At 35.5% G+C, this 25,780-nt stretch overlaps 3 protein-coding genes across 4 annotated transcripts; 1 reads left to right on the forward strand and 2 right to left on the reverse strand.

Annotated features, from left to right (window-relative positions):
* Positions 1–17,302: 17,302 nt before the first annotated feature.
* On the reverse strand, positions 17,303–17,787 carry LOC126753487 (uncharacterized; the record flags this gene model as incomplete). The annotated part of the gene is made up of 2 exons (XM_050465003.1): positions 17,601–17,787; positions 17,303–17,548 (listed from the first exon to the last, which is right to left on the reverse strand). Coding segments are annotated over exons 1-2 (369 nt in total), but the record flags the coding sequence as incomplete, so codon positions are not given.
* A 1,916-nt stretch (positions 17,788–19,703) lies between these two features.
* Positions 19,704–20,294, reverse strand: LOC126753482 (uncharacterized). The gene has a single exon (XM_050464997.1). It carries the CDS (start codon positions 20,276–20,278, stop codon positions 19,766–19,768), a length of 513 nt encoding a protein of 170 aa, XP_050320954.1. The 5' UTR covers positions 20,279–20,294; the 3' UTR covers positions 19,704–19,765.
* Positions 20,295–21,172: 878 nt separating this feature from the next.
* On the forward strand, positions 21,173–24,177 carry LOC126753442 (TBC1 domain family member 15). Of its 2 annotated transcripts, none has more exons than XM_050464913.1 (4): positions 21,173–21,439; positions 21,597–22,407; positions 22,473–22,933; positions 23,011–24,177. In XM_050464913.1, exons 1-4 carry the CDS (start codon positions 21,344–21,346, stop codon positions 23,656–23,658), a joined length of 2,016 nt encoding a protein of 671 aa, XP_050320870.1. In that variant the 5' UTR covers positions 21,173–21,343; the 3' UTR covers positions 23,659–24,177. The 2 variants fall into 2 exon arrangements, with proteins under 2 accessions (XP_050320870.1, XP_050320872.1); XM_050464915.1 differs by having other exon boundaries at positions 21,173–21,433.
* The last annotated feature ends 1,603 nt before the right edge of the window (positions 24,178–25,780 follow it).

Genomic DNA, 25,780 nt, shown 5'->3' on the forward strand with positions numbered 1-25,780 from the left:
GTAATAAAAAAATATTAAGAAATTTGAAGAAAAAACTCTCAACATGTTTTGAAGTTATTAGGGGCACCGAATTTGGAGATTTAAGTTGAGGGAAAAACGCTTTAAAGGTTTGGACACTAAGAGACCTCGGATTAAATGTTCATAATAATCGAGTTCTATCGGCTTACTTCACATTGAATCATCACAGCCAGTTCCATAATCGATGTTGCAATCACCTACGGTGCCAAAAGCAACTTTTTGCTCCTGTCTACTATAAATCCTGTTTTATTTTGTTTCTTTTTAAGCATCCTTTTCTGCTCGGTTTTTCCACTACTCAGTCCCATGTCTTGCATGAGAGTTATACTGGCAAATACACTTTCGTTGAATACACAGGCTGACAGTGTTTCCTCCCAAGTACTTCGTTGTGATTCACCAAGTAAGTTAGTTCAAACTCTCTTTGCTCAAATCTGCATTTAATCCAATGCATTAGCAGTTGCAGCTTTTTGTCATTCCTACCAGGTGTAGAGCAAGTACGTTACCTAGTAGGCAGTCTTCATATTTGTCACGGAATCATAGTGACGTTTATTAGCCATACTGTCAATCTATAGCTTTTTTTTTTACCAAAAAGACTTTTTTGAACGGCTCCTATTACGGTTTTCAAGTTGATGCTTTGAAATTCTGTATTATGGTTTTCAACTTATTCCGTCCAAAAAATTGGGTTGATGCTTTGTCAAACTTTTTTTTTATAATTTCAAACAAATTTAATCAGTTATTATGTACAAATACATAGGAAGGTGAAAAATTTGTGAAGCTCATGAAGTGAAATCCCGAAAATGGACGAAGCCAGCTACAATGAATGAAACTAATAACTAATTAATCTGGAATAAACATTACTTAAAAGTCATTTAATTGTCAGTAAAACTTTGGCTTGCTTGGTGTTAGGAAGTTTAAATTACGAAGGCTTCTTCTTATGCGCAACACAACATTTTTGTACAAGAAATCAAAAGTAATTTACAATAAAATTAATAATTATTCACAATTTTGTGAGCACTCCTAAATTACATTGTTTTGATTTTTTGAGAATTCAAACACGACTTTTACCCCTCCGACCTATATACCTCCAACTTCATCATTATGATATTCTGACAATCTCCAAAATCTACGTGATCTTCATGCCACTAGAAATAGTGTCAGCTGCTTGGTAGTTAACCGAGTGAGGTAGAAAATTCAACAGATATAAAAAATAGTCATAACTTGGAGCTTTAAAGACACACCCTATTGGCAAATTGCTTAAGTCTAAATCGTTGGACTTTAAAATGGAATCGTTCACACAAACTTGTATTTAGCATAATGTGTAATACGAAACAGTCAAGGTAGAGAAGACAACTTTGTGGGAATAATCCAACGCTTGTTGCACGAATATGAGTTTAACATATGAGTGAGTATTCATCAGGTAAGCGTTAATTTTCGACATGAGACTTAAACCACAGAATGTAGATTTGTAGAGAAGAATTTTTAAAATCTAACAAAAAACGAGACATCAGGCAGGAGAAATTGCAACGGAGATGCGGGACAGAGCTGAGCATTCAATTCAAATTATGCTCAGGAATAAACCATACATTGACATTACAGACCTTAGTTGGCCTTTTGGCTTATATTTTTATACCTTTATATGCAACCATATTTATTTATATGAAAATCATTTTACGATTATTTATGAATGCATGCAAAACTAATGAAATTATGCTATTTTCAAAAAAATATTTATGGACAATGTACAAATAAGATTTAATATTTAAATATTTCTTATGTTGTATGACGGACAAGTCGTGCTACAAAAACAAACCGTAATAACTTTTTTTAATGAATGCATTACATTAATTTTTTTTTTCGTATAGAAAATTTTATTTTGTTATCTAGAAGTCGGAATTGCCATATTATGGAGTCCATTAACCATTACTGTTATGTCGTTTTCTTCAAATGGCCCACGAATGCACCTTGATGAAACTGCGCACCACACAGTGACTCTGGGTGAAGTTCCATTTTCTGGATTTTTTATGGATATTCCATATTCTATATGCGGCAATTTTGCTTGTTTACATTTCCATTTAGATCAAAATGGGCCTTATTAGACATAAATGGCAATTGATCAAGATAGTGTCTCTTGGGCCATTTCAACCATTTTTGGCAAAACTCCAGGCGAATAGGCAAATCTAAAGGGTTTAATCGGGCTGTTATTTGAACCTTATATGGAAACGCGTTTATATCATCATGAATTATCCGTTTTAAATACAAATAATACGTCTACTAAATACAATTTGCGCAGATTTCGCAACTTACATATCTGCGCAATTGGATTTTATAAACTCTTGGATTTGCTTGAATTGACGATGCAACAGCCACAATTGTTTCTTGAACATGAACATACGGATCTTGGTGTTTACCAGAGAACTGCAACGAGTAATACATTTTTGTTTATACTTAAGTACTGATTCTATCAGTTCGGTTCATGTACACGAAGCGAACCGTTTGTCTTCAAATCAGCGATAGAGAACAACTTTGAATCACTAGCGATCAGCCTATACCTGATTTGTTTATGAACGTTCGCATCAGCAGAAAATACACGAAGTGATGCAAACTCATGCTTCAATGATTGAAATGATCGACAGCGTTCGGTTTGTATATCATCTACGAAACACTGATATACTCGTGCACTTCTGTTCTATTTCAAATACATATGAATGTATGTATATACAAATGTTATATGTATAATGCAAATTCCATAGAGTACATACATACAACAAATGTATGTATATATGTATGTACGTAGTCGATGGATTTTCCATTGCTTACGCTCCGAAAATTTGTAGCATGCGCAAATTTTCAAAGCTGATAAATTTTTTGCCACACCTGATTCAAATCATTCTAGTAGAAAATTGTTGTTGTTTGCTGTATTCATAGATTTACTCGTAGATTTACTTACAGTTTTCCCGAAGTTTCACATCGATTGAAACAATCGTCGTAACGCAATGAACTTACATGAAACGATTGGAACCTAAGACAGCCATCCCGTTTACTCGATCGTGATTGCCGAAGAACAGATTGTTCGTGTTGCATCAGATCAGTCGACGCTGGCGGGTACTCGAATTGATCAAGAATGTTGACTATGCTGAACTAAATGTTTTTGGCACGAGTGTTTGTTCTGATTTTATCATACTCGTTGCAGGTTTATGGTGTTTACCAACCTCATAATGCTCCATCTACTCGGAGAAGTGCCACCAAATTAACGTCTGAATTCCCTTCGGACTGCAAAGCATGGTACCGTTGCACTATCAAAGCCCTCCTTTCGATATGTCATACCTTAATTTTTATAAAACTTAAGTAATAACTTGCCAAATAAAAACGAGTAAGTCGATTCCTCACACAGAAAAAAAGTTATTACAGTTTGTTTTCGTAGCGCCATCCTGTATACGTATATACTATATACATAACACACTATCATAATATTCTAATAAACTTAATATATAGGGTGATCAATTTGAGGTTACCTACTTTTTTTTAAAGAAAAAGCGCAGAAACGTCAAATTTAATAGATGTTTATTACAATTCGAAAGAACATTTTTAATTTTTTGAATGTTGGCCGCGGCTAAGTCTCAATTGGTTCATCCATTGAGTCCAATTTTCGATAACTCGTTCGAGTTTTGTTGACTGCCAACTGGTGAATGGCCTGAGGCGAAGCGGGATTATCCACATAGACTTAAACTTTACAAATCCCTACAGGAAAAAGTCTAACGGAGTGATATCATACAATCTTGGTGGTCAATCGACCGGTCCAAAACGTGAAAATTATCTGCCCACCGAAGTGTTCTCTCAATAAATTCATTGATAGATGCTACGAAATTGATTGGCGCCGTCTTGTTGAAACCAAGTGTCGCCGAGATCACAAGCTTCAATTTCAGGCATCAAATAGTCGGTTATCATGGCGCGATAACGGTCGCCATTGACGGTTACGCTCTCACCGGCATCATTTTTGAAGAAATATGAACCGATGATTCCACCGGCCCACAAACCGTTGTTTTTTCTGCATGAAATGCAGCTCTTGAATATCTTTAGGTTGCTCTTCCCCAAATTCCCGTCTACATATCCATTGAGTTAGATATGGGCCTCATCGCTGGAAAAATTTGGCACGAAAACATCGGATCTTCTTGGGTCGAAGCGATGTTGTTTGGGAAGGTTGAACGGCTTTAGTTCTTGCAAAAGCTGTATTTTGTATGCTTTTAATTTAAGATCTCGACGTAAAATGCGCCAAGTCGTTCCATACCTCAGTTGGAGTTGCGGCACCAAATCGACTCTTCACTGTCTTCGTGTACACTCTCAGTCGTAGCTGCTATATTTTCTTCCATGCGTACTAGACGTGGCCTCGAATATTATCCAATAATTAATGCTGGGTCTCACGATGCGTGAAGATGGTGCGAACCGTACGCTTAAATCTTAAAACTTACTTAAGCTAAAAGAATAATAACATTATTATTAATAAGATACATTTCAAAAAATGCTGACTCTTGATATTCTGTCACGTTCGGCTTCTAATTCGTGTCTCTGTGGCATGGTTGTCTTCAAATTATAATTATTAGGGTAGTCATACATAACTCCCCCTTCAAGATTATCCTGAATCCTTTTTTTGAAATTTTAATTTTAACATTATTTCTTTTGAACCACATAACTAGCAATACAAATGCTATTATTGTAATTAATATTTGTATGATATTTTAATTCTTTTATTTCATTTAAGTTTTCAGTATTAATCCAATTTTTTCTAAACTTACTTTTGCTTCGTATGCTTGATTTAATTTTACTGGATATATTATTCTTTTTTATATAGTTTTTTGGAGTATAAACTTTCTTCTATCGCAGTTTTGAATCATTTTATTATTATTTGCATTTTTAACCAACAGAGTATCATCAGATAACTTTGGCATATACATTTTGTTATTGTATTTGAATATGCAATTATTATTAAAGATATAATTTTTACTTAATTTTAATTTTATTAGCAAATTATTAGCTTTAAAAAGTGTAATGTTTTGATTGTAGCGTTATTTTTCCCTCATCTATTTGAACAATTTCTAAATTATTTCTTTAAAATGGTTGTTTATCGAAATTTGTTTACTTAAATGGACTATCTCATTGTGGCTATTTTCTTCTACTATCTTTAGATGTTTTTCTATATCTTTCCTGTCTTCATCGTTCATTATATCAAATAATCATTTGTAAGCTATGCATACTATGTTAATGAGTCTTCACTTCCTTCTATTTTCCTCCCTAGTTGTAATTGATTTTATTTTTTACTCTATAATTTCTTCCTCATTTAAAAGTAGTTCTTTGTTATTTATAGGTATATTACTTTCTATAATATTTTCCTTAATCTTATCAACCACTTCTATTATCTATTTTGGTTTAATTATATGTCAAATAGTATTTACACCCCGTTCTATCTCTACTTCTCCTAGCTGAACTATGATATACCTTGCTTCTTCTGTGATTGGTGTCACTTATAATTTCCCTAGTTATGGTCATTTGATCTTTCCTAGGCTGAAAATGTTGTTTTAATTTCATTTTCAATCTTCCCAATTAGCTGGTGGGGCGAGATGCAAATAATTTTTTTGCTTTTCCAGTTATTTTTAAATCGTACACTACTCTAAAAACTTCTTGTTCCTGGTTTAGATAATTCCTCAGAATCCTATCTATTGCATCAATGAAAGCTGGCAATTGCCCGACATCACCTTCAAAAGAATTTACATATTTTTCAATGCGTTGCCTTATTGACTTCTGATTATATATTGAATTTAATTCTAACAATTTTGTAATTGCTACACACACTTCTAAAGTCCTATTATTATGAGCCATTTTATTTAAATTGATTTATTTTTATTTTTCGAGAACTTCTGTTTTATTAAAATACTAGCTGACCCCGCAGGCGTTGTCCTGCTTGAACTTATGTATATTGTTTTGAAAATCATTTATTTGCGATTTTCCAACATTTTTTTCAATGTAACGCAGCTTTATAAACAACATTTTTTAATTTCAATTCGGGTGCGTAAATATACGGAAAAGATAGTTTTCCAACTTGTGAACCGGCCAAGAACAGTCCGTGTGGAAAACATGGCATTTCCAGATTTATGCCACACATTTCTAGCGTCTATTCTTGTGAACTGAAATGGCAAACCGTTGGAACTCAAAGAAATTCGTAGAATCAAGCATTCGGCCCCTTGTATTCGATAGTTGTGTCACAAGCAGTCGGGTTTCATCCAGTTTCGGCGAAATGAAAATGTCTTCGGCAATGTCATTTTTGTTCAAATCCTATAATTGATGGAGATTTGAAGGCTGATATGTCAAAATGATCACCGCGAAAAGTATACAAACTTCAGTGGCATGCGAAGTAGCTATCGCATCGTCCATCGTTTAATTCCAGTGATTATCATGGTCCAGCAATTATATAAAAAGTTGCACACACCGTACCATTCACAATACGTAATGACTCAAATGAATCTGAACCGCGTACCTTTATCAATAGCAACAGAAGAAGTAATTGTCGTTTTTCGGGAGGATGCATTAGTTGAGAACACACCTTGGCTTTGCTTTCTGCGTAACCATTTCTTCGACGATGAATTCCATGTATAATATCAAGACATTTCCCAATAGAACAATGTTCTCGCAAACGGATCACTGGCGCAAATTTAGAAAAAACTCGTCAATGTCGATTTTCTTATTGGCGGTGTTTCCGTTAGCTGTACTGTATTCTCTGGGTTGATATACACTCTTTGGTCTTCTCCAAATGAACTAAGTGATGCACAACAGTCGGAAAACGTTCGTGAATTGCAAAAGTAAATATCTTACAAACCGCTTCATTGCAGTTCACGCATCGATCTCATCTCGTTCAAGGCCAATAACCGCCATGTTGCTTTCTTTGGTGAAGTACTTGCAAACGTATTTGGTCGATTTCACACACATAAAGTTTTCAATGAATAATTTTCAATAATTTACCCTTTCAAGCAAACGACCGAAAATGAAAAATAATGTACAAATAAATCAATTGGAAAACAAATAATGTTTATCATGATAAACGTTCCCTGCAATGTCATTTTTGTTCAAATCTTATAATTGATGGAGATTTGAAGGCTGATATGTCATATGTCTCATTCATTATTCAGAGATGTTTTACACTTGAATGAAAATAAATATGTCGATAGCAAACATTATATTTTCTATAACATAGTCAAAAAACATAATTATCAATAAAAATAAAAATATAAAAAAACGACAATCGATTAATATCTATGATGATCTCTATTCAGTATATTCAAAATAGCAGACAAAAGTTGTTTTTAGTGTTGTGACTTGCTAACTATCAGGTCTCAAATTTGAGGCAATAGTTTGAGACTAATGCTAGAGACTGTTTAGTGAATAGTAACTAGTCACTTTACCTCAAAATGTCTCAAATAGAGACTAGAGACGGGTTACAAAATCCCGCTATTAGGCTTATTTCTTTTCGATAGCTTTGTTAACGAATATAATTTGAAACTTTTTTTTACTTTACAACCCTTCAGCTCAAGTCTAATCAATTTCACTGAATTACAAGAATGATAGAATATAAGATTACGACACTAGTTTACCGCTAGTTTTTTCGGTTTAGCTCGTGACAATTCTTACAAAAACAAATACATTGTGCAACAATTTCGTGACGTAACAGTTTTGCGTTGAGAAGAACAAGCATAGAAATGCATACAAATTGTAAACAGAAAAGTAAACACTTTTGGAAATTCCCAAAATTATATTAATTCATTCGTCTTTGCAGGAAAAATTTCAACTACTTGTGCGTTACAGTGGCTCAAAGGCAAATCGTTAAAATGGCCACAAAACTTTTTTCTCATACTGTGGCACAGGCTATAACGAGAGCAGCAAGCTTGGGATACCTAGATGGAAAGAATTGGGAAGAATGCCATAAACTCTTCAAACTGGTACATTACTGCTTTAAATATAACTAATCTAATTATTCTAATAAAAATATTTTAAGGTTAACGATTGGTTCGACGTCATGAATGTGAGAGTACCACATTCAGATTCCCGAGAGCGTTGTCATGCCTATGGACTCGCCATTGATATCCAAAGCTTTGAGAGTCCATTCTTGACAAAATGACGGAAATGATAATACAAATTTGAAGGGTTTAGTCATGTTCGGAAAAAATATTCTCACTGACTGAATCAGGATGTCCTGGAAAACTTTTTTGGAGTTATTCAAGCTAAGGGTGGCTTGCACAATCACCCTGACCAAGAAGAGTTTAAATACCGTCTTAGGTCGTATATACTAGGAAAAAATGAAGGCGTTATATCTAATGCAGCGAATGTGAAAGTTGATGACACGCCAGACTTGGAAATCTCCCAGCCGCCTTTCACTGGTAATTTGAAAATACAATTAAAAAAAAAATAGTTATAATAACTGATACTCTTATTATAGGAATAATATTCAAGGCTGTTACTTTTGATTCCGAAGGTGAAGAAATACCAGACGAAATGGCAGAGCTGGAAGGAGTAGAATACGATGGTCTAGAAAATTTGGCTGGATACATATGCCATAAGCTGCGAGACCAAGTAGACGACATTTCTGTAGATCGTGATGCAGATGCATCATATACTTGGGTCAGCCACCTGTGCGAAGGTGGAATAACTAAGCCGTCGGAAGAATTGATGGGAAAAATGGCTTCCTTACAACACATATTTCAAAAAATTAATGGCGACGGCTTGTTTATTTCTAAAAAATACTTGCAAACACACATGGAGGAATCGTCAGAAATCGATTGTAGCAATAGAATCAAAAAGTTGTTCTTCCGAGCTAGAATGTTTTTTAAAATAAGAAAGTTGAACAAGGAATTGGAAGAATCAATCCACAAAAAGAAACGCAAACTTAATAAAATAATAAAATAGTTTTAGTTTTATAGATTAAGTTAATTTATTTTCATATTTATATTAGAATTATTACTAATATAAATATCTGTTTATGTACAATAAAAGAAAGACTGAAATATCATAAACACAGTTGATTTAATCATTCACTTTATTTGGAATTAGTTGACGATAGGTTAAAAATATGTTACAAATATATCTTCAATATAATTTCACAATTCTTTTATCATAATTTCATACATCTGATACATCTGAACTTTATTTACAACACAAGAAACGTCTTCTCCATTTGAATCACACTTAATAGACAATTTTATTATCAAAAGGCCGATATATTTCTTTAGAAAAGATTCAAATCTTTTCACTCAACAATATTCAATCGCTTCACTAAAACTTTTCATTAAAATCTAAAGAATTAATAATATTTTGCGAATTTACAAAAGTGTTTACTTTTCTGTTTACAATTTGCAAGCCATTTGACAGTTTTTCACTCCTGTTCTTCTCAACACGGAACTATGACGTTAAGTAATGGCGGTCGTCGTAATCTTGTATTCTATCATTCTCATTGTATAAACCTAGGTATCACCTAACCGTGCGATTCTGTAACTTGAGACAGTCTCAAGTCTCTAAATTTGAGATTTTAAGTTAGAGACAATTTTTGAGACTTGAGATGATATTGCTATTCTGTAAGTGACAGTCACAAAATCTATTACATTTCATTATTCAGAGATGTTTTTACACTTGAATGAAAATAAATATGTCGATAACAAATATTAAATTTTCTGTAACATAGTCAAAAAACATAATTATCAATGAAAATAAAAATATATGTTGACTTTGTTTCATAATATTTACGAAATTTATGTAAAATTGATTTATTTTTAACCTTTTCGTGTTTGAGTTGCTTACAAAATATAAAGAAACGACAATCGATTAATATCTATGATGATCTCTATTCAGTATATTCAAAATGGCAGACAAGAGTTCTTTTTAGTTTTGTGACCTGCTAACTACCAGGTCTCAATATTTTGAGACTAACGCTAGAGACTGTTTAGTGAATAATAGTCTCAAATTGAGACTACCTCCAAAATAATAGAGACTAGAGACTGGTTACAGAATCCCGCTATAAAACTAAGCGAGATTGATATAGCGTTATACATACATACATATATACTAGAGTGTGCCATTTTGAGGCAACCTTTTCTTTCAACTGAAAAACAGGCTCAAAACTTTAGAAATGTGTAAAAAAAAAGTCACTCAAAAGATGAGCTCTTAATATTAATATTAAGAGGTGCCTCTTTCAAATTTTCTGTTTTCCATATAAATTACATGGAAAAAAAATCATTTTTTTTGTGGTGGTTATTCTGCGGAGGTTATTATATGTGCACGCGATGGCTGCCAGTAGGGATAGTAAACTCGATTCCGATTCTACTCGAAAATCGAGTTTTCTCGTAAAATAATCAATTTTTCGAATGTCAAGAATCGATTCTTAATCGACTTCGACTACTGAAGATCGATTCTTTTATCATTTGAAACTTCACATATACGAGTATATGTATGTTCAAAATTTAACATATTCGTTATCTTAAATAAGATAAGATAAGAAATATATAATACTTACGATAAAGAAAACAAACAATCCGACACTGGACTCGATCGTGACAACTATAAAGGAAATGGCAGAAGACCAAATAACAACACTTCAAATAAGTAGAATAGGCGACAATGATGAGCAGAGAAAGCTACGAGAAGGCATTAACAAGATCAGCGGTAAGAATTTAAAGATTTATTTATTTATTTTATTTATTTATACAAAGCTTACATAATAATTAATTATTATATAAACTAAAGCAGACGCATCGCTAGCAGCAGAGGCTTTCGACTGGCTGGTTGGGTCAGATACGACGGAGTAGGTCTGTGTCCTTTAGAAATTTGTAAATTTTGCTAATACACCCTGCGAAATAAGTATAAAGGCGGATGTTTTTCTTATCATTACTCTCTTGATTTGCAACCCACAAAATAACTTTTTTTTTTGCAAAAGCGTAATTGAATTCTGTGGCAACTTTAGGCAATATCGAAAGTTTTGCTCATCCAAGTATAAAGGCATTGTGAAAATTAATATTTTATAAAAATTATACTGACAGTACAAGGAAATACAAGTAGGTATCTCTTACTTTAGTCCATTTTTAATAAATAACACAAGTATTTTATATTTAATATGTAAACATTTCAGAATGCCACGCGGCAAACCATTAACCCTTGAGGAAAGGGGAAAAATTGAAACGTATCATGAAGAGGGACGGTCGAATCGCGATATTGCGAGGCGGTTAAACAGATCTAGCTGTGTCATCGACAACTTCATAAAAATGGGCCATCTATATGGGAAAAAAGCGACCAGGACGGACATCAAGGATCGACAACAGGACGAAAAGGGAGATTTCCAGGCTTGCAGTGAAGGAAAACTTAAGCGCAAAAGAGATAGTTGGAGAAATGGACTTAGGAGTAGGTGTGCGACGCGTACAACAAATTTTAAAAAAAAGATTTAGCTCTCTCCTACGAAAAAAAATGTTCCAAACCAGCACTGCTACCTCGGCATAAATTGGCTAGATTACGGTTTGCTGAAAAATATATTTGTTGGGATGAAGAATGGAAAACTGTAATATTTTCGGATGAGAAGAAATTTAATTTGGATGGGCCGGATGGTGCAGATAAGTATTGGCGCAAGAAAGGCACTCCCAAGCAAAAACGTCAACGCCGAAACTTTGGAGGTGGTTCCCTAATGGTTTGGGCGGGAATAAGTTACCGAGGAACCACACCTATCTGCTTCATTAGCACCAAGATGGACTCCGATTATTATATCCAGCTTCTAGATGATGTCTTAATATCGTTTGGAGAAGATATATCTGTTCCAGAATATATTTTTCAGCAGGACAACGCAGCAATCCATCGTTCAAGGAAGACAAAAGAATTCCTATTATCCCGCGGAGTTCCAACTCTCGATTGGCCTGCGATTAGTCCTGACCTAAACCCAATTGAGAATCTCTGGTCACTGCTAGCGAGTAAGGTTTTCAGTCATGGACGTCAATTTAAGAACATTAAAGAGCTCAAAGTAAAAATTCAACAAGAATGGAGGAACATTGAGCCATCGTACATTCATTCTCTCATTAACTCAATGCCAAAGTGTTCTAAACAATAACGGAGGACATACTTCTTATTAAATTAATAAATATTTACCTAAGAAACTAAAATACTACTGTGCCTTTATAATTATTTCGCACTAGATTTGAATTTTTTTTTAATTTTTCCTCCTTGGAGCTCAAAGGGTTAAAAATTTAATTTTTGTTCATTTGTTTTTAAATCGTTCTGAAATACATTAATATAATTCATAAATAAATTCACAAAATATTAGAAAGTTCCTTTTTTAAGAAATCTTTTTGTAGTGCCTTTATACTTATGTATTTCGCAGGGTGTATTTTCTTCTGTGGCGTCCATTAACACTAGGAGAGGGTCCTTGTTGTCGAAATGATGAAGTCTTTGAGAAGCAAGTTCTGGGCAGGATACCAGTAGGTGTTGCACGCTGACTGTTGCTTGACAGAAGGGGCAGGTGTTGGATCTAATGCCCTGTAATAAGTGCGCGTTGGTAATTATGGTGTGCCCAATTCGGAGACGTGTGTAGGGGGTGATGTGGTTGGTAGGTATCGATGTTGTGTATACAGGTTTTGTTCGGTTGGGGTTAATGTCCGAATAATGGTGATTATAATCTGCCCATTCACGTAATAACTTTGTTTGCCTCTGACTATGAATTGGTCGGTATATGTCGCTAGGTAGGATGACTTCGGATGTGATTGTTGGTGTGATGGAAATATCTTTGGCGATGGTATCTGCAAGTGTGTTGCCCTTTATGCCGGAGTGTCCAGGTATCCACATGATTTTGATCTTGCGCGGAAGGGAAATAAGTGTGTTTTTTATATTTTTGATGATACTGCCTGATTTGTTGTGGTTTTGTATAGCTTGGAAACATGACATACTATCGGTGCATATTATATGTTTACCCTTGTTTTTGCAGAGTATTAAAAAGCGTGGAATATAGCGGTTGCTTCGGCGGTGAAAATAGAGCAGAATGAAAAAAGGAGGCCGTACGCGACAACTTCTTGATTTTCCTTTACCCCAGCATAGGAGGTGTGTGAGGCCTTCGATCCATCCGTGAAAATCAATTGCCAGCCGTTGGATTTATAATGTGCGATTGTTTCGGAAAACTTGGCTTTATAAACGGTGTTTGGTGTGCTATCTTTCCGCAAGGAGGCTAGGTCATTAATGAAGGATGTTTTGCTGCCCGCCCAGGTGGGGTTATGAGTGTACCGCGGAATGTGCTGCTTGATCGGCAGTTCAACCCGATTCGCGAATAAGGAGCAGGTGTGTATTGAAGAGGGTTGCTTAGGAGTGGATACCCGTGAAGCGGCAGATTGGAAGTCATTGTGGATAAGAGGATTGGGGCTTAGAGTGAGCTTTGAATAGAGCCTGAATATTTTGTCTTCCATGTTGTCGTGAAGAGCCGGCAAACCCGATTCGACCAGAATATTTTTATGGGTGACGTTGAAAATGCGCGTATGGATCTTCGCACTGCGGCGTGGTAGGGAGCAGCGATCATCTTTAAGTTTTGTTTAGCGTGTAATCCCTAGATTTCTATGCCGTAGTTGATGGTTGATAAGATGAGAGCGTTTGTCGCGTTAATCAACAGAGCCGAATTAATTAGCGAGCGTTTGCTTGATAAGTACTTAATAATGTTTAACTTAAAGACATAGAGTCTTTCCTTAACGTATTTACAGTGCCGTTTATGTTCCACTGTAATAATGGTAACATTTGTTATATAATATGTGTGTTTGTATATGAATTAAAGGGTTAGTATAAGGATATTTATATTTATGACTTATCTATGCTGGTTGACTTGTGTGACGGTAATGTTGTTTTATATGTATTTGGTGTTATGAGGACGTTAAGATCGGGGAATTTTGCGTGTAATTGGCTGAAAGGTGACATCTCGGTATCACTGATAATTGGGCTGGGGTATGTAGGGGTGGGTGGGCTGGAATTTTTTTCTGCATTTCTACTTGTAGTCGCTATTTCTGGTGTGCTGACGTTAGTTGCTGTTTGTTGTCTTACTGAGGATGTTGTTGTGCTGTTTTTCTGCTGAGGTTTGGATATGGTTGAAGTTGTTTGTGTGATTGATTTAGTATGACATGTTTTCTTGGATGCTCCGTTATTTGCTTGTGGGTTATTGTTTGTAGTTTCTACATGGGGTTTGTTTGCTGGAGTTTTTTGCAAGTCGTGTGCTGTGTTTACAGTTGGTTCAGTCCTTATACTGCTGGTGTTTTTTACAATTTGTGCAAAGGTCGGCGCCCTTGTTTTTTTTTGAGGAGGTTGCATTTGATGTGTGTTGGGGTCGCTGTTGAAGATTTTCCATGCATCTCTAATTGTGCGTCGGCGCTCTATTTTTATTTTATTTACTGACTTGTGTTTAAGAAAAGTGGGACAGCCAGGGTCGTTGGATGGATGGGTTTCAATTTGGCAGTTTATGCAGAATGTTGCGGAGAATGTGGCGGAGAGGTTGCACACTGGCTGCATAGCTCAATATTTCGACATCTATTTTTGGTATGACCGAGTCTTTGACAGGTTTGGCACCGCATCGGATTTGGGATAAATTCTTGCACACGAACCCTTTCCCATCCACTTTAAGGATTTCTGGTCTACGGATTAGGTCGAATGTCACAATTGCAGCACCGGTAGAGATTAGTGCGTCACTAACTTTACGCATGATTTTTTTGACTTCGATCACTTTTTGGTTTCCTAGCCCTTCTACTAATTCTTCTTCGGAGAGATTGATTAGGTTTCTGGAAAATATTCCGCCTTGCGTGGTGTTAAGACCTTTGTGAGAGGTAATTTTTACAGGTATAATGCCTATGTGAGTTGGAGGAGGTCACCGGGTCTTATTTCCGTTACAACGGTTTATCGCCGCAAATGTGTTTTAAACCCCTTTCGATTTGAAAGACATTATATGATGATAATGGACGGATTTTGTCATCTGCAATTGGACCGATGTCACTTGCCACTAAGAACCGAGGGATATGGTCGTCATTTTGTTTTGGCGCAGGAAGTGGTACAAAGTCACTGAATTTTGGTCGTTTATTGGGACGTTGCAAATCGGGATCGAGTAACCGAAACCTATTGCTTTCGGGGGGGTCAGCCCCGTTCATGGTGTTGAATGATAACTATGGCACTGAGTTTCTTTTTTATGTTAACACTAATAAACTAACAACTACAATTTTAAGGAGCTGCGGTAACTGAATCAGCTAGACTATCGTAGTCGATCGCAAAGAGGAAGAGAACGCGTGAAAAGGCCACGGGACGTGTTTACACGGTGGTTGTCCACTTTGAACTGAATTTAAAGATTATTTTTTGAGTTCAATGTTTGATCTTACAAATCAAACACTTATGTACATACAGTGCACTCCCGGTAATGTGAACTAATTAAAACCAAGGGAATTCACGTTAGTGAAAATGTTCACGTTAGCGATTGTCGAATTTGAAGACGCAAAATAAATTCAAATTGCTAAATTCAGGATTTTTACAGATTTAAATGTAAAAGTATTTTATTATTGCCATTAATATGTTCATGGGTATGAACATACATATTAAATTGCGAATAAAATTTCACATTAGATTTATTCATTAAAAAAAATCCGTTATCTTTTTCTGCTGCTTTTTTCTTTCTAAAGGTTGGTACGCAGCTCTCAAGTAATTGCTCAAGGAAAAAAATACATTATTTCTCAAGTAATTTTGGCAGCTGGTTACGCATTGTGAATGATCTACATTAGAAGAGCAAGAGAGAATAAACAAAGAAAACAAACTTTGTGCGTAATATGTATGTGTGTATGTATATGGTAACATAAATATTTTCATTGAGATTTAAGAAATGTTGTTGATGATTGGTAGGTTTTATACAACATTTCAAAATGGAATATACTTCATAATAATGATTTCAACTAATTTAGGATGAATTTGACGATTAAGCTTAGTATGCAGCTCTCAAGAAACGTAAAAACTTCATATAAAAAACGCTTAAGAAACGGTCAAGATACTTTCCTGCGACAAACTTACTTGTGCTAGTACGCAGCTCTCAAGAAATCTAGTACTAATTTTTGATACTTTTTTTTTCAGTAAAATGTGAATATGGCAAACCTTGTTTTGCGAAGAAACATCAAATCAACAATTGTTTCTTGAAGGAAATTCGAAGTAATCGTCAAATTCGTCCTAAATTAGTTGAAATCATTATTATGAAGTATATTCCATTTTGAAATGTTGCATAAAACCTACCAATCATCAACAACATTTCTTAAATCTCAATAAAAATATTTATGTTACCATACACATACACACATACATATTACGCACAAAGTTTGTTTTCTTTGTTTATTCTCTCTTGCTCTTCTAATGTAGATCATTCACAATGCGTAACCAGCTGTCAAAATTACTTGAGAAATAATGTATTTTTTTTCTTGAGCAATTACTTGAAAGCTGCGTACCAACCTTTAAGCTTAGTACGCAGCTCTCAAGAAACGTAAAAACTTCATATAAAAAAACGCTTAAGAAACGGTCAGGAAACTTTCCTGCGATAAATTTACTTGTGCTAGTACGCAGCTCTAAAGAAATCTAGTACTAATTTTTGATACTTTTTTTTTTCAGTAAAACGTGAATATGGCAAACCTGGTTTTGCGAAGAAACATCAAATCAACAATTGTTTCTTGAAGGAAATTCGAAGTAATCGTCAAATTCATCCTAAATTAGTTGAAATCATTATTATGAAGCATATTCCATTTTGAAATGTTGTATAAAACCTACCAATCATCAACAACATTTCCTAAATCTCAATGAAAATATTTATGTTACCATACACATACACACATACATATTACGCACAAAGTTTGTTTTCTTTGTTTATTCTCTCTTGCTCTTCTAATGTAGATCATTCACAATGCGTAACCAGCTGCCAAAATTACTTGAGAAATAATGTTTTTTTTTTCTTGAGCAATTACTTGAGGGCTGCGTACCAACCTTAATTAGGATGAATTTGACTTACTTCGAATTTCCTTCAAGAAACAATTGTTGATTTGATGTTTCTTCGCAAAACAAGGTTTGCCATATTCACATTTTACTGAAAAAAGTATCAAAAATTGGTACTAGATTTCTTGAGAGCTGCGTACTAGCACAAGTAAGTTTGTCGCAGGAAAGTATCTTGACCGTTTCTTAAGCGTTTTTTTATATGAAGTTTTTACGTTTCTTGCGAGCTGCGTACTAAGCTTAATAGTTGAAATACTGTTTTCTCCCTTAAGCGTCTAAGTACACTCATGTCGCTTTGATCAACCATTGCATCTCCAGCCCATTGCAATGCCTTGTTAAAGATTTCAACTGCCTCACTTGCGGCAATTTTCTTTATGGGGTCTTCGGCAATACAATCATCATCGTCACTTTCTTCAATTTCATGGATTTCGGTGGTATCATCAACACAAGGGTCATCGTTCCACTCTCGAACCAGTGGCAATGTAAACTCAACCTAAAATAGAAAAAAGTAATAATGATATCAAAGTGTGTCGTAAAACTTCTACCTGAGGACTCAAGTCCTGAAGGAGATCAACTGACATTCGCATTAAAGAGTTTATTTCTGCACTCCATTTGTCTTTCAGGTTACTTAATGGAATGTTATATTCAGGGTCCTCCTCGTTTCCCATTAAACTTAAAATGTTTTTCCAACAATTGGCAAGAGTTTCTGTGCTGACCCGATCCCACGCGACAGATAAACAGGGTAACAGCATCTTTCAGCGTTACATTTTTCATTGATTCAAGCAAATCTAAGTTTTTTGCTGCTATTGAAGCCAACAAACTGTTTCTGTAATATAACTTCGTTATTTTAATCGCATTTTGATCCATAGGTTGGATAAGAGGGGTGACATTTGGCGGCATGAACATGGCAATTATATTTCCATCTTCAGTTTTTAATTCTGCTTCACTTGGGAGCGTTGTCAATAAGTAATAGTGCCTTTGTTGGTAAGTTCTTCCGCTTTAGAAACAATCTTACCTGGCCAAAAGCAAGAATTTATAATAATTAATAATTAAGCGAAAAAATTGTTTACCTGTGGCACAAAAAATTGATGGAACCAATGTTTAAAAATGGCAGACGTCATCCAGGCTGATTTCGAGTTCTTATAATCCGTAGGGCAACTAAAGTGTTTAAAGCTGCGTGGATTTTTTACCTTACCAATTACTAAAAGTTTAAGTTTATGTGCACCCGATGCATTTGCGCAACAGAGAAATGTTATACGCTGCTTCTCCGTCTTTGTTCTTGGAGCAGTTTTTTCATGCGATGATACATAGGCCTTATCTGGCAAAAGCTTCCCGAATAAACCAGATTCGTCAGCATTATACAATTGGTCATTACATAACTCCATTTCCTCAATTTTTTGTTTTAGTTTCAGTTTAAATGGATCAACCAATTGAGGCTGCGATGAGAGTTTTTCTCCAGATACTTTAAGCAATCTAACTCCGTATCTTTTCTTAAATCTCTGGAGCCGTCCGTCACTAGCATTGAATCCGGTCGCGTTTTCTTTAGGTAGGGAATGCAATTCCTTAGCCTTTTCTTTTAGCATTAATCCACTTACAGGACAATTCCTTTCGCGCATCCGGATGAACCAAAGGTATAGACTTTTTTCCATAGCTGGAAGCTCTGACGATTTTAAAGTTTTTCTTTTTCCCGGTCCTTGGTATGTATTATTCACGCATTTTAAAATGGCTTCTTTTTTCTTTTTAATACTGCATATTGTTGACTTAGCGACATTATATTTTTTTGCTGAGTTAGTCACTCTTGTTCCTTTTTTTCAGACTGTCTGAAATGTCTGCTTTTTCTTTTAATTGCAAACACTTCGATTTTTTAGAACTCCTTCCGATTGATTGATCACTCCGCGAAAGAAAAAACCTTCAACTGAATTAAGTCGTTGTAATATGGTAAAAATTTCAGCGAATTAAAAGACAGCGGCTACGCTGGCTAGGTCATGTTGTCCGAATGGACGAAAACACTCCAGCTCTGAAAGTATTCGACGCTGTACCCGCCGGGGAAAGCAGAGGAAGAGGAAGACCTCCACTCCGTTGGAAGGACCAGGTGGAGAAGGACCTGGCTTCGCTTGGAATATCCAATTGGCGCCACGCAGCGAAAAGAAGAAACGACTGGCGCGCTGTTGTTAACTCGGCTATAATCGCGTAAGCGGTGTCTACGCCAATTAAGAAGAAGAAGAATATGGGTTGTCGACAAAAAAGGGATAGATGAGAACGCGAGGAAGATGAGGATGGTGATGAAATCCGCTAATAATTTTGTGTGATTAAATCCACTAATCCTGACGAACGGAACATTTCGCCAATCGACAAACCATGAACCTTTTGTATAAATCTACTCTATCTCTGCAGCCAATGGTTCTGTTGCTGAACGAAGAAAGGCGAAAAACAAGGCATCCTGGAAGTCAGCATGTATCATTAGTGTTATTCCAATTTTTTTTATTGATAAACAAAAATATTACCCTACACGTTTCTCATTATGTCAGAATCATTATAACCTCCTCTGAAAGGCACAAGGGAAAATTTGCGTCTAGTTCACTATTTATTATTTTTTGGATATCACACATCTTTTTGAACTAAGTCAACCTGATTTAAAACGTTTTGGATAATTTTTTGCCTGTGATATATAAAGATCGTTTATTTGTTGTTTACAAAGTTCTGAGAGATTTTAAGATGACGATGGGCTTATAATGGGAGTATCATATTGATTTTTACTTTCTAAGAGTTCTATTTTTCGCCGTTTTTGTAATTCTTCACGATGTTTTAGTGTCACAGACCTAAATTCCATGTATTCTGGTGAAATTTCGTCATCATCGTATTGATCTTCACCATTTAAGTAACGTTGCTCTTCATCGTCCTCCTCTGACGATGTTTCATATACTGGGACGATGGTTTGTAGTTGTTTGCGCAATTCTTTGTTTTCCTCCTCCAATTTCATTGCTCGTTGCTTCCAGTAGTCGATTTTGAGCTCACATTGTCGGATCACAAGCGATTCATATATACCACGCCATAAAGAAGCAGCCTTGCTAACGGGATCAATAAGTGGCTTTCCGTTTGAAGCTGTTCCTTTAGAAGATTCTACGTTCGCATTTTTTTCTGATTGATTTTGAATTTTTGCATTTCTAGCGCGTCGTCTACTGCGTTGACGCTTTCTAACCGATTTACTTTTCATTTGGAACATAAATAAAAAAAATGTCAAAACGAAAATTCATTGACAATTGGACATATCACAAATCAGCTGGCAATAGGCTAGTGTAAAAAAACATCATTGTGAATCCACCAAAAAAGTACAGAGTGCTTCATCTTCTCTAAAAGAATTATGATATAAATGCAAGCGACAACAGGAATGTTGCCACGAATGCAGTCAATATCGGAGCAAAACTAATAGAAATCGTATATTTGCAGACAACGTTGATCAACGCTCTCTGAACCTACTCTGTAATCAACGTTCTCTGCTGTTGCAACAAGCGAACAGCAACATTTTCTTGTCTGGAAGTGTCGTCTTGACACCACCTTCTTGAACATTTTGAGAAGGCACCGACTTGTAATTAGAAATCAAAGTAAAAGAGCATGTTCTGGAAACTTAACGTTAGCTTGTTACAGTTTGGAGGAATTTTTCATTTCACTGCAGGTGCCCAATGTCATTTGCAAAATTTAAAATGGTTTTGATTTAGCGACAGCGAAAACAACAAGCCTACTGTTGTGTAGTCGTACTGTGTAAAGTTTGTACCATTGATTTATTTTTAACCATTTCGTGTTCGAGTTGCTTGCAAAATATAAAAAAACTACAATCGATTAATATCTATGATGGTCTCTATTCAGTGTATTGAAGCGTTCTTTTTAGTTTTGTGACCTGCTAACTATCAGGTCTCAAATTTGAGACTACACTAGAGACTGTTAGTGAACAGTAACTAGTCGCAAATTGAGACTTTACCTCAAAATGTCTCAAATAGTGACTAGAGACTGCTTACAGAATCGCGCTATAAATCATCTCCCATGTTTAGCTCTGACACTCCTTTCATTGCTCCTCAAACATATAGTTTACAGTGCTATTGAAACTATTACCAACCAGCTGTTGTGTTTTATATGAAGTTAAAGAAAAGCCAAGTCAGTAAAGAAAAAGTGAAAATTTGAGGAAGACGTACATAAATTGTTTATAAAATAGAAGATATTGAAGAGTGTTTTTATTTAATTTGAAGAAGCAAAGTACAAGCCTTCAATTTGTAAAAAACCATAATTTTACAATATGATAAATTCTGTCCAATATAATAATAAGGAGGGCGTACAACTGGGTTCGGAAGGATCTCCACCAACGGCGCAATTCCCAACAAGCACGGTAAAAGTAATACTACTTTCCATTTCAATATTTAATTTAAATTGCCAGCATTTAAATATAAAAAAGATACTTTATAGATACCAATGTAAAAAAGATGCAAATATTTATAAATAACAAAGAAACCCATACTGTTGTTTTTGATTATTAGCATTATTTTTTGTAGGTATTGTGCACACATGATGGAGTATTACTACGGAGGGGCAGTGTAGAACACATAGCTGATCTGAATACAAGTGGTTCACTATCGGTCATTAGTTATGATATACCGCGACGTCTATATATTGAATGGCGACCAAATGATAGCATCCTTGTTGCCGATGATAGTCAGGATTGGGCAGTAGTGGATACAATTCCTAGACGTTCGCGCACAATTTCCGAATGTAAAGCATTCAATATAAAGGCCACTCCAGAAACGATAGCATCGAACAAACCACGTTTGATACGCACCCTACTTGATAATTTGAGTTCAATAATTGTGAAAGACCGTGGCCAAGTAATATGCTTTATTCAGAAAGTCGACAATAACGTGAACAGTGAATTCTTTTTCCAACACGGCAATGCTGATCAATTTTTAAAATCCATGTGCGATCAACACATAATTGAACACACATACAGTAGGTTGGATGGAAGTGCAGAGTATGCAGTACTCAATACGGAAACACAACAATTAAAACGTACATTTGCCGAATTAAACATCGAGGATCTAAAGAATACAGAATTAAAGAAAGATAAAGGATGGGTAAAGAATACGTGGACTGGTCTACTTGTAACTTTACCTGACATAGCGTCGGGTGTTAAGGGTAGTGTTCCTAGAAATTATGCCATGCGTAATAAACATATAGGTAACAATGATGAAATTCGTAGCTGTAACAGCAGTGAGAGCCAGTCACCGGTAGAAGGTGAGCTTGAAAACGTCAAAGAAGAGGATGAGAAGATAGTCAATACATTGCCAGATCGTCCAATGGTTGAGAGAAGTAAGATTTTCTGCTTTTCCAATTTACTGTAATAATAATAACATAATATTTTAATCATCTCACAGTTAAGCCGTTAAATGAGGCACAGTGGTTGGAGTTCCAGTCTGCAGATGGTCGCATTTCTGATGTTGCCGGAATAAAGAACCTTATTTTTCATGGTGGGATTCACTATAATTTACGCGCTGAAGTTTGGAAATATCTGCTCAACTATTACCAATGGGATGAGACTGAAGTTGAACGCATACAACGATACAAGCAAAAGTCTAAAGAATATTATACAATGAAAGCCCAGTGGCTATCAATGACTGCTACACAAGAAGAGCACTTCAGCGGTTTTCGTGATCGCAAATGCCAAATCGAAAAGGACGTTAAGCGTACCGATCGTACACTGGAATTCTTCGCTGGTGAAGATAATCCAAACTTGATGGTACTACAAGGCATACTTATGACCTATGTAATGTACAACTTTGACTTGGGCTACGTGCAGGGTATGTCTGATCTGTTAGCACCCATACTCTCCATTCAGGTAAGATATATAAATGTATATATCTACATTTTCATTAATTACATATATATATATATATATCATGAAACATTTTCCAGGGCAATGAAGTCGATGCATTTTGGTGTTTTGTCGGTTTTATGGATATGGTGTTTGCCAATTTTGACATGGATCAGGCTGCAATGAAAACACAATTTAACCAATTACGTCGTTTAGTAGAATTTTGCAATCCACGTTTTTTTAAATATATGGTCATGCATGAGGCTGACAATATGTTCTTCTGCTTTCGCTGGCTGCTTGTTTGGTATAAACGTGAATTCTCCAACGACGATGTGCTGAAGCTGTGGGAGTGCCTTTGGACTGGACTACCCTGTCCCAATTTCCATTTATTCATATCAGTGGCCATATTAGACCAACAAACCGATATAATTATCGAAAACAAATACCAGTTCAATGAGATTTTGAAGCACATCAACGAACTAACAAACCGCATCGATGTGAAGCGAACTTTGGAAATCGCTGAGGCAATTTATCTTCAAATCAAGGCGGTAGATGACCTGCCTAACGATATTCGTCAGATTATTGGAGAGCCGATTTCAGACTCCGAGAATGGAGAAGAACACTCTGGCACTGGCACCGATTTTGCCGATGAATTATATGAATTGGTACGCAAACCAGAAAACGAAAAGCGAATGGAAGAGCAATTCGAAGAAGCGTGTGAACGTTCCATGTTTCTTAACTACACATAAACATTGTGGTTCCTTAAACCACTATTATATATCAAGTTTAGTTGCTAAATATAATAACGACTCAGTGTTTTTTAAGCAAAACTACCGCAACGATCAGTTGACAATGAGTGCCCTATTTTACATTGTGTTATGAGTCATATTTTTTCAATTTTCTAAGGTTAATTTCGCCTTAAGTTTTATTCGTGTAATCGATGTTATCAGCAAGTATAAACATGTATAGTGGTTTTTTAAGTAACTCAACACGAAATTCCAATATTTTTGTATATGCTATGTATGTATGAAGCACTGACTACTTTATTGAAATGATTGCATTCACTTTACTGTGACCCTTTGCTCCCCGCGGAGCCATAGGTTACAATATACCATTGTATATACATACATATACTATGACTCATCATACGAAATGTCTTATTGTGATCGAAAATTTTTTAATTGTATTTTCTTTGTATATCTACATGCATGTATGCTCTATTTTATTAAAAAAAATCATATCAAATCCTTCATTGCATTCAAAACTAAGTTATCAGATTTTACTGATGTTTTGAACATATTGCCAATTTATGGCGATGAAGCTACATCAAGGACGAGTGTTTATCGATGGTGTGGTGACCCCAATCGAGGTCGTAGATCACTCAAAAAAGAAAAATTTCGTAGAGGTCTTCTAAAATCAGTTCTTGTTCCAGAAACTATTGATGCAGTTTGCGAACTGATATTGCAAGATCGTCATGTGACATATCATGGATTGAAACAACTATGGACTTTAATGCGACTGGCATTAATATTTGATTGTAGGCATCTTTTTACGAGGTATTCAACATAATTTGTTGAGCGCTCAAAAAAGACTCGTATTGGCTGGTCGAGAGAAATGTTAAAAAATACGATAACGGTGATTGGAAATATATCGTTGACAACGTGACGGATGATAAATAGAGGATTTATACGTATCAGCCCAATTCAAAAAGGGTTATGCGCGAACGGAGTTCTTCCGAGCAAATGATTGCATGTTTTTCTGAAAACTGTACATATCGCAATAAAACCACTACAACAACCATTTTTGTGTCAGAGGACTTTCAAGAAATCATCTTCACCGTGACAATACGAGCTCTCACACATGGACTGAAACAACTGCATTTTTGAGCACTTAAAACATCGATTTGATGAATAAGCCACCATAAAGTTTTTACTTGATACCGAATGACTTATTTTTATTCCCGTACGAAAAAAATAAACTAAGAGGTCGACGTTTTTCGACCCCTGAAGAGGCGGTTGACGAATGCATGTTTTGGAGATACCTCAGTTAGAGTGACAGAAGTGCTTCGGGAATTGGGGCAAACGCATTCAAAAGGGATAGATGGGAAAATTTAGAAAGAACAATAAAATTATTTTCGATGATTAATATTTGTTTTTGTTTCCTAGTTCCGAAATATAAAAGACAACCTACGTATGAATACATTTTACGATTGCAGAAGATGATCCCTGCAACTGGAATTAATGCCGTCTTGCTCGCGAAAGATCTGGAGAACTTTCAATTCCTTTTTTAAACATCTATAACACCTAACTCAAATTTTCATGAGCTACAACAACAAATTCGAGCTATTTAACGGTTGTTTAAAATATCACTGCTTATATCACGTTGGAGGTTCAAGATTGCCTCCAAACGAAGAGATGTCATATCAAGCAATAATCCTTATTTTCCTTATTGAAAAGATACTTGCGTCCTTATTACTACGGACTTTCACTCACAGTATTTAAAAGGTAACTGTTGTTTTTGTTGTGGTAGCGGCAGAAAACATTTCTGAAGTCATTTCGAGGCATGGTGCCGAATACACCACGAACTGTCTGCGGTCGGTAATCAAAATAATTTTTCGAAGTATCGCCTTTGGAAGATTAATTAAGACATTTAAGATGAGACATGTGAACAATTTCCAGCATTTTATCCACATCACTTACTGTAAAATAACTTTATTTCCTGTGACTGGTGGTCTGCCAGCCCAACAATCACCATAATCCAGGAAGAGATTGAAATATTCAATTGCGTGATTTCTAGATTTATCGTTAGTTTGGTTAGGCCATACTGGCTGGTTGCTCCGTCTACAAGTCTACAGGTCCTTTGTAATGCTAA

Source organism: Bactrocera neohumeralis, chromosome 3 (assembly GCF_024586455.1).
Source record: "Bactrocera neohumeralis isolate Rockhampton chromosome 3, APGP_CSIRO_Bneo_wtdbg2-racon-allhic-juicebox.fasta_v2, whole genome shotgun sequence".
Lineage (NCBI taxonomy): Eukaryota > Metazoa > Arthropoda > Insecta > Diptera > Tephritidae > Bactrocera > Bactrocera neohumeralis.

Coding starts and splice junctions, on each gene's coding strand:
- LOC126753482 (XM_050464997.1), bottom strand. CDS start 20,278: ATGTTCCAAATGAAAAGTAAATCGGTTAGAAAGCGTCAACGCAGTAGA.
- LOC126753442 (XM_050464913.1), top strand. CDS start 21,344: ATGATAAATTCTGTCCAATATAATAATAAGGAGGGCGTACAACTGGGT. Junction 22,408..22,472: donor TCGTCCAATGGTTGAGAGAA/GTAAGATTTTCT, acceptor ATCATCTCACAG/TTAAGCCGTTAAATGAGGCA. Junction 22,934..23,010: donor CACCCATACTCTCCATTCAG/GTAAGATATATA, acceptor AACATTTTCCAG/GGCAATGAAGTCGATGCATT.